Here is a 15205-nt window from a genome sequence, read left to right on the forward strand (position 1 = left end):
TATTTTCCTGGCACCACACTGTGATCAAGGATTTCTATAGGCAAAAACTGCTTCTCCAATCTTCATACTGTACTGTCTTTGGTTCTAAGTCGATTTTCAACCATTTTGAATGAAGTGCCGTTTGGAAGCCAAATGATGCGGCATTTTTAATCAAGCAATCAATCAATCAAACCTAGAGAAACCTAGAGAGGAAGCAGGCTCTGAGGGGTGGCCAGTCCTCTTCTGGTTGTGCCAGGTGGAGATTATAACAGTACATGGCCAAAATGTTCAAACATTCATAGATAACCAGCAGGGTCAGATAATAATAATCACAGTGGTTGTAGAGGGTGCAACAGGTCAGCACCAGTAAATGTCAGTTGGCTTTTCATAGCCAATCATTCAGAGTTAGAGACAACTGGTGCGGTAGAGCGATAGTCCAAAACACCAGGTCTGGGACAAGGTAGCACGTCTGGTGAACAGGTCAGAGTTCCATAGCCACAGGCAGAACAGTTGAAACTGGAGCAGCAGCATGACCAGGTGGACTGGGGACAGCAAGGAGTCATCAGGCCAGGTAGTCCTGAGAAATGGTCCTAGGGATTAGGTCCTCTGAGAGAAAGAGAGAGAGAAAGAAAGAGAAAGAGAGAAAAAAAATAGAGAATTTGAGGGAGCATATTTAAATTCACACAGGACACCGGATACTCCAGATATAACAGACTGACCCTAGCTCCCCGACACAAACTATTACAGCATAAATACTGGAGGCTGAGACAGGAGGGGTCGGGAGACACAAATTCTGCCAAATGATGCTCCACACCGAAAAGACTCGGATTGAGAATGCTAACCAGCTGGCTAGTAACTTGTGACTCGAGTTCACACTGTTCCGCCAGCCTAACAAACTTCAGAACATCCTGTTGGAATTATTAAATGCATTAAAAAAATGTAGCTCATCATTAGGCCTAAATACCGTAACTTATTAGTGCAGCTTTTCTCATGAACTGCACAAAAATGGGCCTGTTGTTGAGTCGTTAAATGCAAGTGGGACCTGAAACACTTCGGTTGGTGACACATCAAAAATACTTTAAAAAATTAAAGTTACATTTTTTGGGCCATTTTAGTATCGGCTTGCCAGATACAGTATGTCTGGATAAAGATACAGTAGTTCACTCAAGCCCAGGGGCATAATGTATGGAGATCGATTTCCAGAGGTGTGGACTCAAGTCGCATGACTTGGGCTGGAGTCACAAATATGATGACTTGCAACTCGACTTTGACTTTAACACCAATGACTCGTGACTTGACTTGGACTTGAGTCTTATGACTCGACCTGACTTGATACCCTCCCCAAGCCCAAATATTAAAAATGATGCTATTAAAAAAAGTGTGCAGCGCATCAACTCTTCATTTAACAGATTACAGTTTGAATCGGACAGCAGCCAATCAAATTGTGCCAGCTGAGAAAAAGCTGTGCGTGGCAGTGTAGAGGAATGTCGGCGGGTGAATTCAGATGGAGCCCTTGGAAAGATGATAACACCAAATTATTATTTTTGGACATAAAGACAATGCTGTATCAACAAAAAACGGATTGCAACTTGCAAAACATGCAGGAAGAAAATTACAGACATTTGATGCTGCACAATGAACGGTAAGTCGTGGCTAATATAGCCGACAGCTATATATTTTATTACTTTACTAGTGTATCATGTAAGCTAACGTAACGTTAAATCAATGAGCCTCCACATAGTCAGTCAGTGCAGGAACGTAATCATTGCACCCAAGATTGAGCTATAACTGGATAGACAGTTGGTAGCCTAAATCCTGCCTGATGTTACTGCTGTTCCTAAAACCATTGACATACATTAGCCTACTGTAACCACACAGTGTGTGTTAAGGTTGGGCGATTGTGTAGAAGCCTACATTGTCTAACATAAATCATGTAGCAGATATAGGATATGGTATAAAAAGTAGGTGGTCTTTTTTGTAACTCCAGGCTGGAGATAAAATGTATGACAATGTATGAGACGGACACTTTTTACATTATGCAGGTTTATCCAATCAAATAGCATAACCTAAATGGCGCCCAATCAAAGAAAAATGCTTTGTCATGTTAACAACAAACAACATGTCCTTAAAACAGGACAGGTCAAAGTAAAATGGACAATATGGAATGGACAATCACAACTGTTGTCCACGAGTTTCACCCCCATTGTCATGATCAGTGGTTTCCATTAAGTCCATACATTTTTGATAAGCTGACCAGAAAAAAAATGAAAACTTCTGAATTTCCCGCTGTGTAAACACATTGCAAAGAGGCTCACAATACCTCCTGATGAAGTTGGGTAGCTGATATTCCGAGCTTAAATAGACAAATTGATTCACATTTTTGCAGACATGGTAGGCTACACCCCAGTAAGCACGAGCCAATGTCTTTTGGACATATTTTTTGGGTTCTTGATTTCCTCATCCACAGACATTGGTTTTTGGTCTGGTCTAGACAAAATCTGAGCCAATCATAGATGTCTATCTTTGGTTCAGATTTGGTGAGGTCCAGACCAGCCTGGATTTGGCGCAAACATAAACAACAGGTAATGAATGGGATTGAAACCAGGTGTGTAGGAAGACGAGACAAAACCAATGAAAAATGGATTAATGATGGCTAGAAGACCGGTGACGTTGACCGCCGAGCACCGCCTGAACAAGGAGAGGCTTCGACTTCTGCAGAAGTCGTGACAGTCAGTCCTGTTTTTTTTTTTTGATGAAGAGCAAATACCTATGCATGTGAAGCTTGGTTATGTAAGATACGCTGTAAGAGCTTTTGTCTCCAAGCCATTGCAGTGTAAGAATTGTAAAGTATTTGGCCATGTTTCAAGTGTGTGCAGACGGACAGAGTTATTGAAGAACGGTGAGTAGAAGGATTACGGACGGTGTTGCAACTGGCGTGGGTATCATGATCCCGAGTTCCTGGAGTGCCCTGTAAGGGTGAAAAATCTTGAGGTAGCAAAGGTTAGAGCGGTCAATCGAATCTTCTATGCGGAGGCGATTCAAATAATTGAGAATACAAGTGACGCTAGTGAAGATATGGTAGTGGACGCATCACAGCCTGTATTAAATGTTTGCTGCCAGGCAAAAGATACCCTGTGTGTTAAAAAGGTAGATTTTGTGGCATTAATTGACACAGTTATAAACTGTATGGCACAAGTCTCAAAGAAATCTAAGTAACTGGACGTTATTGTGGCTGCAGCAGAAATTCTTTGGGGACTCAGGCAGGACTTGCAGAGAGATCTGCGTCACAAATAGAACTGACTTCTATTTTACAGGCTGTCTACACCGCTCACGTTGCATCTGCGTTGCCAAAAGCTAAAATAGAAGTCAGTTCTTTTTGTGATGCAGATCATGCTGCTAGTCCTGCCTCTCCCATCTCCTCATTGGTTTATAGAAGCAGGTACCCATGTTGGTGACTGAAAGACGAACGAGGTCAGTGGCGGTAATGCACCTAATTTATGAAAGTTGCCAATCGCAATATAAAGTCTAGAGAAGAAAAAGCCTAGAAGATCTCAATGTTTATATCCCAGGACAAATTATCTAGCAACAGCAAGCTAGCTAAATTGGACAAATTAGCTAGCAAGTGCAAGCTAGCTAAATTGCCATAAATGTTGAATGCTTTTCGACCTGTCCCCAAATGAATGTAAATGGTTCAGAGTTTGTTTTGATATTTTAACCTGTTTGGTGTAGGGTGACAAAATAAATGTATGCACGATGGTGCAGGCACAGCCGGTTTGGGTTCCGTTGAGCGAGCAGTGTGGGTGCAATAATTGAATAATATATAGATTTCTACATTTATTTTGCAACGCTCGCGTCACGTGCGTTGCAGAAGTCAGTAGTTGTAGTCAGCCTGTTACAGTCGACTACTCTATACAATGTCTTCAGGCCAACTCTCCCATATTTCATTGAACTTTTACTGCTTGCATCTCGTAATCCAATCACTTCAATGCAAGAACAGAAACCCCATTGTCATTTGTTAATTAAAATAACTCAACCCCTGCACACAAACCCCATTGGCTATTTGCAACCATTTAAACTCTAAACTCATTAACACATACATTTGTCAATACACCACATTTTGGTATTTTGTTCCATTTTTGCGAATCCTGTCTCCATCCCGGACAGTAGGTGGCGGAGAGCATATTCCATCGCACAAAAAAAAAAATATATATATATATACCATAGAAGAAAAAGATTACCGGTGTGTGTGTGTGTGTGTGTGTGTGTGTGTGTGTGTGTGTGTGTGTGTGTGTGTGTGTGTGTGTGTGTGTGTGTGTGTGTGTGTGTGTGTGTGTGTGTGTGTGTGTGTGTGTGTGTGTGTGTGTGTGTGTTTACGCCGCGTTGAAATTTGCTGAACACATCAAATCAATAGGAGAGATCTAGCTGAGAATTGTTCCTCGCTATTGAGTTTTATAACGTGAACATCCTGCGGGTTGTCGGACAAGGAAGATGTCAGATCCCACGGTGGCTGATACTCGCCGGTTAAATTCAAAACCTCAGGACCTGACGGATGCTTATGGTCCCCCCAGCAATTTTCTTGAAATGGATGTTTATGACCCCCAAACTGTTGGAGTCGGGCGGAACCGTTTCACAACGTACGAAGTCCGTATGCGGGTAGGTTATTATAGCTAGAAGTCTGTCGTCACGACATAGTTAGCTAGCTGAACATGTTTGTAGCTTTTGCTAAGGTTAGATGGATGAAAATCGAGGCCCAGGACTTGTTCTGGCCTACTAGCTAGTTAGCTTTGTGAGCTAAGGAAGTGTTTAAAATTGCACGTCAGGGAGCCTTTTTAAGCTAAGATGGGTTAGCTAGCTTGCTAGCTAGCGTTTACTTGATGGCTGTCTATTGACGAGAATATATAATTGTATTGTTTTTGTTTTCAATAAATGCAGACAAACCTGCCGATTTTTAAGTTGAAGGATTCTACTGTGCGAAGAAGATACAGTGACTTTGAGTGGCTGAAGAATGAGTTGGAGCGAGACAGTAAGGTGAGTGAAAGATAGTAGCTCTGGCTTGCCTGATTAATCAGACTGTGATACACAAATTAATTTGAGGGGTGGCCTCCACCAACTTCTGTTTTTAGCTCTTGCCATAGGTTGTGATTCAGATCTGGACTTTTCGCTGACCACTCCAGAACAGTCCAGCGTTTCTTTCTGAATATTTCCAAGGTTCTGTTGATGTGTCTTTGGGTTGTTGTCCTGATGGAAGACCCACAACCTTCAACAGCAACACTTGGTTGGACATAGCACTCCTAAACACATTGATAATCTGATGATTTAATGATGCCTCCCCAGTACCAGAGACAGCAAAGCAACCTCGCAAACTTCTCCCATGTTTGTGTTCTTTTCTTTGAATGGTTAATTTGGTCTTTGGTAAACATAGGAAGACCCCACTGCTGAAGGAGACCCAAGGAAGCCTGATTGAAGAAAAAATATGAACCAAAATTACAGCTCTTTGGCAATACAGATCAGCGCTGTGTTAACTGCCGACCAAATGAAGCATTCCATGAAAAGAACGCCCTCCCTACAATCAAACATGGGAGAGGTTTGATAATGCTATGGGGTTGTTTGGGGTTGTTTTGGGGTTGTTTTGCTGTCTCTGGTACTGGGGGCCTTAAGGGTGTGAAATCAGCAGATGATCATGTTTTGAAGTCCAATGTTCAACCCAGTGTCCAAAAACTGGGTCTCCATTGAAGGTTTTGAGTCTTCCAGCAGGACAATGACCCCAAAACACACACCAAAAACCCCCAGGGATGGTTCAAGAAGAGATGTTGGCCACTCCAGAATAGTCCAACAACAGCTTTGAAATTTAGGCTTACAAGTGTTTTAACAATGTAACGGGGAAACAATGCGTTTCCCAAAACGTCACGCAGAGAAAACGTTCACTAAGTGTGACGTTGAGGCATTTGATACTGATAGGATTGAAAGAAAGCCAGCTCTGCTCTCAAATCCACTTTCTCCATTCAAATCTTACCTTAGCATTAGAATTGTTCCACAATAGTGATTGATCAGCTCCTGGAGTCCGATTCAGACTTTCCTACGCACTTCTCAGTAGCTGGTATTCAGACTTACCTTACGCAGGTGCGTAATGGGCTTTGCAGGCGTGGTTGCCTTGCGTGCACTGAGTACATAAAATCAACAGCTGAATACCTTCCCACTTGCTGTCCAACAGATTCTCATGGAGTTCATTCGAGTTTTCAGTACATTTATCTAAAGCCATCCCTTTCAATTTGGTGATCCTTTAATTAGAATTTTCTCGACAAACTGACTACTATATGGAGAGAATGTGCATATATTGGGGCGGCAGGTAGCCTAGTGGTTAGAGCGTTGGACTAGTGACGGAAGGTTGCAAGTTCAAACCCCAGAGCTGACAAGGTACAAATCTGTCGTTCTGCCCCTGAACAGGCAGTTAACCCACTGTTCCTAGGCCGTCATTGAAAATAAGAATTTGTTCTTAACTGACTTGCCTAGTTAAATAAAGGTAAAAAATATATATATATTTGTCTACTTTTCAGGAGCAATTTGGTTGTTAAAAAATAAATAAAAAATCTATTAATTTAGGGTTAGGAAGTATTTTTTATGAATAATAAAAAACTGGTTTGAAAAGCCTTTACGGACTAAATATATTGGTGAATCAAAAATAGTGGTTTGATTCATCCAGAGTTGCCGTATTACATTTTTCAATCATGGCGCAATGAGAGATGAGAAAAGTGTACAACAGGGCTTGAGCAGTAGTCTTATACATCTACCCTAATAATCTTCATTAGTCATGGAACTGTTGACAACGGTCCAGTCGTTGTGAACCGCGCGCCAGACTCCAGGTTTAAACTGTTACCTTTGGTGTGCGTTCCATAATGATTCAAATTGGCTACATGTCCCAAATAAGTACACAACTTTGTAATACGTTAGCCTAATATGATCCACTATTGCTATCGATCCTCAGGAACAACCACACAAACGTGACGGAGGAAAGAAAGGTTAACTAACAATGGAATGGAATGATGCAAAATGTAAGGAAATGTATGCAAGTAACTAATTTTCCCTCATTGTCTTGGAGGCACAGAGCAAATTTGAGGTCTTGCGAGCGGAAACTTGAATGTTGAGAATTTTCTGCAACTTCCAGTGTGTGTTTACAGTGAACACAGGCCCTTACAGTTTTAGGCATTAGACTATTGTAGCTATTTGAACATAATGAAGGCCTACAAACAAAACCAATGGAGCAAATCCCATAACACTTTCACATGGAAATAGCTTTTGATTTCTATGATATAGCTAACAGTAGTTTGACATTAATTAAATTATTTTTTTACTTGGTCTTTAACACCATGGGCCAAATAGGTGACTGTAAATTGTATTGTGTTGTATGATGCAAGAAACCACTTCATAAAATGAATTATTAATATTATTATTCAGAAAATTAGACGATGTCGACTACCCTTCTGCCTATTGGCTTATTTGCATATTCCAGCCTGTCTGAAAATACAACACTGCCCCTTTAATTAAGATCTAAGCTTTTTACCTGACTTTTCAAAGACAGCTTGAATTGGGACCTACTCGTTTTGTGTTCCTTTAGGAAGCAGTAACTTCCCAATGCTGACCTATACTTATCTATAACTGGGCGAATAACTCGCTAACTAGCAAAGAATATAAACAAATGTGCACATGCACGGCTCTGCGCTCTTGAACTGATCCGAAAAGCACATTCACTTGAGGGTTATTGAAAGACAGTCCGTGGGTTACCCCCACCAATAGAATTATTCTCTGTTGTGCTCTGCCTACAAGAAAATCAGACTAAATCTTGCGAAGTTGGGTTTGGTTTGATGCATTGAAAAGGGGCTGCTGTAATGTTGAGTCGTTCACAGAAAAAACATTGATCTATATTGTGAAAACAAATGGGGCAAACGCAGTGACTTTCAATCTCTTGCTTCTCTGCGCGGCATGGCATTTCTTCTGAGCGGAGGAAGTGTGCGCCTGCTCACATGCTCAGCTTTGAGGGGACATTGGGTATAACGAACGGTGGCTACCGATTTAGGCTTGGACGGTATCCAGATGTTCATCCTGTCCTTCGCTCATCCTGGGATTTACAGTATTTACCGGCAGAGCACACAAGGGGGTGCTAAAAATGCAAGAAAAGCCCATTGGGCCTCTATTACCAGAATTTTAACAAAATTGGCATAAACTAATAGCGAAATCACATAAATCGCAAAATGCTAAGATGCGAAAAATGAACAAATCCAGCTCATAAAGGTATACAAGCTAGGCTTGTAACAACCTTGGTGAGTGTGGACAGTTTATGAGCGAAATTGTGCAAATGAACAGAGTTGTGATGTATGCTTTTCTGAAGGAAGAGCAGCATGTGTACACTGAGTAGAGCGGAGGAGGAAGAAAATGCTAGTAGGAAGCACACAGGAAAAATGGCAATTACTGAACTTATCCAGAGCTCTTTGACTTCTGGCAGAAATCCATTATAAGATATCTGATGGCTAACATTTAGTAGTGAATTGCATACACGTGTAACTTCATCACCTCGTGTGCCTCTCAACAGACTCGCCAATAAAAAAAAATAACTATTTGGACTCACCAGCTCCCACTTTCTCCCATTGTGCTATTTACAAATGTGACTGGCTCAACTGTTCTTGAGAAGTATGTACGGTAAGCTTCATTATGTAAAATAATTTGCTGGGTAGAATTTAAGAATGCAATCTGCTTTACTCCTAAGGTATTGCACAAGTTGACTGCAGGTATTAACTTAAGTATCCAAAAATATATAAATGCAACAATTTCAACTGAGTTAAAGTTCATATAAGGAAATCAGTCAATTGAAATACATTTATTAGGCCCAAATCTACGGATTTCACATGACTGGGCAGGGGCGCAGCCATGGGTGGGTCTGGGATGACATAAGCCAATCGGAAGGATTTTTTCCCAGACAGACATCCTCCTCAGTTTCATCAGCTGTCCGGGTGGCTGGTCTCAGACGATCCCACAGGCGAAGAAACCGGATGTGGAGGTCCTGGGCTGGCGAGGTTGTGAGGTTGGTTGGACTTCCTGCCAAATTCTCGAAAACAACGTATGGTAGAGAAATTAACATTCAATTCTCTGGCAACAGCTCTAGTGGACATTCCTGCAGTCAGCATGCCAATTGGATGGTCCCTCAACCTGAGACAACTGTGGCATTGTGTTGTGTGACAACTGCACATTTTAGAGTTGTTTGTTTTGTCCCCCAGCACAAGGTGCACCTGTGTAATGATCATGCTGTTTAATCCGCTTCTTGATATGCCACATCTGTCATGTGGATGAATTATCTTGGCAAAGGAGAAATTGTCACTAACAGGGACGTAAACATTTCGGGGATTTTTTTTTTCCTGCTCGTGAAACACGGGACCAACATTATACATGTTGTGTTTATTTTTGTTCAGAATAACAACACTTTTTTTGGTTGTTTTACGAGTGGTCTGAGGCAGTCGGTAAAAAACAAGGATTTTCTAGTGAAACTTTAGTAACGAAGGTTTTGGGAAGCTACTCAGCATTCTAACTATGACCTAAGCCATAAGATGCTTTTAGGAAATCGGCCCTGATCTGAATCACATCTAAAACCTATGGCGAGATCTGAAAGCAGCAGTTGGTGGAGGACACTAAAACATTGAAGAATTAGAGCAGTTTTCTGCTAAAAGTGGGCCAAACTGCCAGCAGAAAGGTGCAGCAAACTCAATGATGGCTACAATGAGTTATCTTGGACAAAGGCTGTGCAACCAAGTAAAAGCTCCAGGGTGGCAATAATTTTGTCCATGCCATTTTGGTTTAATTAAAAAAATTCAAATTTAACTTAAGTTGACAAAAATAAAATGATTCTGCAATGTTAAATCCAATTACAAGATGTGGTGACCCATTTATTTATTTTATTTTTTAAAACGTATTTTAGAAAAGGTGGAACTATTTAAGAAAAGTGCCAGGGTGCCAATATATTTGGCTTCAACTATATCTACACTACACAATAGGATTTTACTCCAATGTGATGTCTCCATAAGTTAGGCTAAATACATTTAGCTAGAGCAATAATTAATGAATCATGATTAAGTGGATCTGCTATGTCCTAAATGCATTGCTATTGATTTTCTTCCCCCAGATTGTAGTGCCTCCCTTGCCTGGGAAGGCACTGAAGAGACAGCTACCTTTCCGTGGGGATGAAGGCATTTTTGAAGATGCTTTCATTGAAGAGCGGCGTGTGGGTCTTGAGCAGTTCATCAACAGGTGGCCCTCCAATTTATTAAACATTACAGAAGTAATGATGTGAAATAACCTGCATAAACTTGAAGTTTTTTAGTGTGGCAGATTTGGAATTGGCTTCTGCTGGTGTGGGTCATTTAAAATGTATTAATTTCTAGACACCATTTTTTTAACTGCACATATAAGACATGAATTCATAAAAATTATTATTTTTTTCTTTTTCTAGAATTGCAGGTCACCCTCTGGCCCAAAACGAGCGCTGTCTTCACATGTTTTTGCAGGACGAGAGCATCGACCGCAACTACGTTCCCGGAAAGGTACGTCTGTAGGGTTTGGAGTTGGGGTTGACAATGTGGTGTGGAAATGACTGCTTTCTATTCTTGTCCCTCTGCTCTGCTCTTTCATTGTTGTTTATACATAGAGCTCTTTGCCATTCAAAGTGGTGCAGTACTTTTTATTTGATATTTTGTATGCAGTGGGGCAAAAAAGTATTTAGTCAGCCACCAATTGTGCATGTTCTCCCACTTAAAAAGATGAGAGAGGCCTGTAATTTTCATCTTAGGTACACTTCAACTATGACAGACAAAATGAGAGAAAAAATGAATTTATTTGCAAATTATGGTGGAAAATAAGTATTTGGTCACCTACAAACAAGCAGAATTTCTGGCTCTCACAGACCTGTAACTTCTTCTTTAAGAGGCTCCTCTGTCCTCCACTCGTTACCTATATTAATGGCACCTGTTTGAACTTGTTATCAGTATAAAAGACACCTGTCCACAACCTCAAACAGTCACACTCCAAACTCCACTATGGCCAAGACCAAAGAGCTGTCAAAGGACACCAGAAACAACATTTTAGACCTGCACCAGGCTGGGAAGACTGAATCTGCAATAGGTAAGCAGCTTGGTTTGAAGAAATCAACTGTGGGAGCAATTATTAGGAAATGGAAGACATACAAGACCACTGATAATCTCCCTCGATCTGGGGCTCCACGCAAGATCTCACCCCGTGGGGTCAAAATGATCACAAGAACCGTGAGCAAAAATCCCAGAACCACACGGGGGGACCTAGTGAATGACCTGCAGAGAGCTGGGACCAAAGTAACAAAGCCTACCATCAGTAACACACTACGCCACCAGGGACTCAAATCCTGCAGTGCCAGACGTGTCCCTCTGCTTAAGCCAGTACATGTCCAGGCCCGTCTGAAGTTTGCTAGAGAGCATTTGGATGATCCAGAAGAAGATTGGGAGAATGTCATATGGTCAGATGAAACCAAAATATCACTTTTGGGTAAAAACTCAACTCGTCGTGTTTGGAGGACAAAGAATGCTGAGTTGCATCCAAAGAACACCACACCTACTGTGAAGCATGGGGGTGGAAACATCACGCTTTGGGGGTGGAAACATCACGCTTTGGGGGTGGAAACATCACGCTTTGGGGCTGTTTTTCTGCAAAGGGAGCAGGACAACTGATCCGTGTAAAGGAAAGAATGAATGGGGCCATGTATTGTGAGATTTTGAGTGAAAACCTATCAGCAAGGGCATTGAAGATGAAACGTGGCTGGGTCTTTCAGCATGACAATGATCCCAAACACACCACCCGGGCAACGAAGGAGTGGCTTCGTAAGAAGCATTTCAAGGTCCTGGAGTGGCCTAGCCAGTCTCCAGATCTCAACCCCATAGAAAATCTTTGGAGGGAGTTGAAAGTCTGTTGCCCAGCAACAGCCCCAAAACATCACTGCTCTATAGGAGATCTGCATGGAGGAATGGGCCAAAATACCAGCAACAGTGTGTGAGAACCTTGTGAAGACTTACAGAAAACATTTGACCTCTGTCATTGTATATAACAAAGAATTGAGAGAAACTTTTGTTATTGACCAAATACGTATTTTCCACCATAATTTGCAAATACATTCATTTAAAATCCTACAATGTGATTTTCTGGATTTTTCTTCCTAATTTTGTCTGTCATAGTTGAAGTGTACCTATGATGAAAATTACAGGCCTCTCATCTTTTTAAGTGGGAGAACTTGCACAATTGGTGGCTGACTAAATACTTTTTTGCCCCACTGTACAATATTGTGTAGGAATATATACAGTGCCTTTGGAAAGTATTCAGACCTTGACTTTTTCCACATTTTGTTACAGCCTTATTCTAAAATTCCTCTTTGCCTTGATCCTGATTAGTCTCCCGGTCCCTCCCGCTGAAAAACATCTCCACTGCATGATGCTACCATAACCATGCTTCATCATAGGGATTGTGCCAGGTTTCCTCCAGATGTGACGCTTGGCATTCAGGCCAGAGTTCAATCTTGGTTTCATCAGACCAGAGAATCTTGTTTCTCATGGTCTGAGAGTCTAGGTTTCTTTTGGCAAACTCCAAGCAAGCTGTCATTTGCCTTTTACTGAGGAGTGGCATCTGTCTGGCCACTCTACCATAAATGCCTGTTTGGTACAGGGTGCTGCAGAGATGGTTGTCCTTCTGGAAGTTTCTCCCATCTCCACAGAGGAGCTCTGTTGCGTGACCATCGGGTTCTTGGTTACCTCCCTGACCAAAGCCATTTTCCCTTGATTGCTCAGTTTGGCCGGGTGGCCAGCTCTAGGGGTTCCAAACTTGGTGGTTCCAAACTTGGTGGTTCCAAACTTCTTCCATTTAAGAATGAGGGAGGCCACTGTGTTCTTGGGGGGCCTTCAATGCTGCAGAAATGTTTTGGTACCCTCCCCCAGATCTGTGCCTCGACACAATCCTGTCTCTGAGCTCTAGGGACAATTCCTTCGACCTCACGGCTTCGTTTTTGCTCTGACCATGTACTGTCAACTGTGGGACCTTATGTAGACAGGTGTGTGCCTTTCCAAATCATGTTCAATCAATTGAATTTACCACAGGTTGACTCCAGTCAAGTTGTAGAAACATCTCAAGGATGATCGATGGAAACCAGATGCACCTGAGATCATTTTCAAGTCTCATAGCAAAGGGTTTGAATACTTATGTAAATAAAAATGTAAACCTGTTTATGCTTTGTCATTATGGGGTATTGTGTGTGCTGTAGATTGCTGAGGAGTTTTTATTTAATCCGTTCGAATAAGGCTGTAACGTAACAAAATGTGGGGAAGTTAAGGGGTCTGAATACTTTCTTAAAGGCACTGTATGCTAAAGTTATGTAGTGAGTTTACTGATTGAAATGTATTCTCTCTCTCTTATGCAGGTATGAATGAAGTAAGTTTGACTTTTTTTTACACTCTAAAATATCTTAGAAGGTTTAGATCATAGCATGGACACAATCATTAGTTTAAAAAAAGGTGGACTCCCTTATCCCGGGGGGGCTAAAGGTCCCGAAGCGTCTGCGCATGTGCGGGATTCTCTATTTACACAGCTTCTCTGCTCTACTCGTAGAGAACAAGCTTCTCTTGCGAATGGTGCTTGTTCAATGAAGTTAGATCAAAGCGGAATCAATATCTGCAACATCACATTATGATAGTATTGTACATAACAGAATCGAATATGATAGCATAGTTTAATGTTACCGTAAGACACAAATTACTGCATTTCTTATGAGATTGTAAGGTGATTGTGCGAATGGTCACTTTTTTTCCCCCGTCTTTTTATGTGGCCACAGCTCAACAGTGCGCGCCACTAGGCAAAATGTAGACTGCGGTTTATTAACGTCAACGCCTCAATTTGCTCACCGCACATACCAGTAATTGAAACAACACTGTACATAACCAAGAAGATCTTATATTATGGATATAATGCATATTCCCATGAAACTGATTGAGATCCAATGGTTGGCATGCAGATGCTGCATGGACATTTCACCAGTCAAAACTTTCTAAGAATTATAATTCAAGATTGACAGTGAGAAATGTGAAGGGATGGTAAACCACAAAAAAAAAATATTCGTAAAGAAACACAGAACACGATATGGATCTTTTCAGGGGGGAAGAACAGGACAGTTGCCTACGAATCCGCAGTCTCAGGCCCCCTCAACAAACAAAAAAAAAACGAGTTGGACCTGACACTTTGAGGATAAGCACTTCACAATTTTTGCAACATCTCTTTCAGTAATGGAAAGACCATCTGATCATGTGACGCAATTGTTTGGACTCCAGATCCAGTAATCCAGAGGCAAGACGTGCCGAACGCAGACCAGGACTCGTCTGTTTTATCACCTCGGCCTGATTAAGCCTACCGCACCCTATCCCCGTCGTGGCCGCAACCACCTTTGACAGCTGCCTGCGTCACTCTCTAATGCCTTGTACTGTATACAAAAAGTATATTCTGCTAGTTGCCCCAGCAACAATGGTGCATGACCCTCTGCAGCACTGTATTGGGGCTGTTTACTCCAAGAACACTAAATGGGGGGTGTGACAGGGAAGTTGGTGCATTGTTGGAGATATATAAAAATACATGAGAAATAGTGTTATCCCATCTAAGTATTCAATCATAATGTCTCTGTCCCTTCATACCCACAGTAACCAACATTGTTCTTCCAATTGTATGTTTCCCATCTCTGATGGATGTCAGTAAATTATACCTTCCAAAGTTAATCAAAACAACTATTTTAAATGGGAGATTTACTTCCTGTAGCATGACATTCCATGTTTCTTTGCACGTCAACATGCTCTTCTTAGTGTGATTTTTGTATTATGATTTTTTTTCTTTCTGTAACTTTGCCTTGAGCTCTGCATAAGTTGTCTTCAGTCTGCTTATGGAATGTCAGGTAACTGTCAGGTAATCAAACCACTGTGAAAACAAGGGGCTGATCAATAATCCACACATTTTTATTGATAAAGCTTTCGGCATGAAGTTTATTGACCCAAAGTATTCTTTCAATTGCTTTCTGTCATGTATTTTACCTTTTCATCATTCTGTACATTTAATCATGCAGCTTTCAGTTTTCATATAAACTGCCTTGTTTGTACTATCAATAAAATCTCTGCCTGCTGTGCCATGTCCAAAA

At 41.4% G+C, this 15205-nt stretch overlaps 1 protein-coding gene across 4 annotated transcripts; it reads left to right on the forward strand.

Annotated features, from left to right (window-relative positions):
- Window positions 1-4269: 4269 nt before the first annotated feature.
- On the forward strand, window positions 4270-15205 carry LOC110534150 (sorting nexin-12). 4 transcript variants are annotated; one of them, XM_021618857.2, is made up of 6 exons: window positions 4272-4632; window positions 4912-5007; window positions 10145-10269; window positions 10472-10562; window positions 13451-13461; window positions 14355-15205. In XM_021618857.2, exons 1-5 carry the CDS (start codon window positions 4468-4470, stop codon window positions 13454-13456), a joined length of 483 nt encoding a protein of 160 aa, XP_021474532.1. In that variant the 5' UTR covers window positions 4272-4467; the 3' UTR covers window positions 13457-13461; window positions 14355-15205. The 4 variants fall into 4 exon arrangements, with proteins under 4 accessions (XP_036789147.1, XP_021474532.1, XP_021474533.1 ...); XM_021618855.2 differs by having other exon boundaries at window positions 4274-4632; window positions 14308-15205; XM_036933252.1 differs by lacking the exon at window positions 13451-13461 and having other exon boundaries at window positions 4270-4632.

Source organism: Oncorhynchus mykiss, chromosome 10, assembly GCF_013265735.2.
Source record: "Oncorhynchus mykiss isolate Arlee chromosome 10, USDA_OmykA_1.1, whole genome shotgun sequence".
Lineage (NCBI taxonomy): Eukaryota > Metazoa > Chordata > Actinopteri > Salmoniformes > Salmonidae > Oncorhynchus > Oncorhynchus mykiss.

Bases quoted from the DNA above. Each gene is read 5' to 3' on its own strand.
- LOC110534150 (XM_036933252.1), top strand. From the start codon at position 4,468: ATGTCAGATCCCACGGTGGCTGATACTCGCCGGTTAAATTCAAAACCT. The intron at 4,633-4,911 runs GTAGGTTATTAT...CAATAAATGCAG, and splicing joins CGTACGAAGTCCGTATGCGG to ACAAACCTGCCGATTTTTAA. The intron at 10,270-10,471 runs GTGGCCCTCCAA...TTCTTTTTCTAG, and splicing joins CTTGAGCAGTTCATCAACAG to AATTGCAGGTCACCCTCTGG.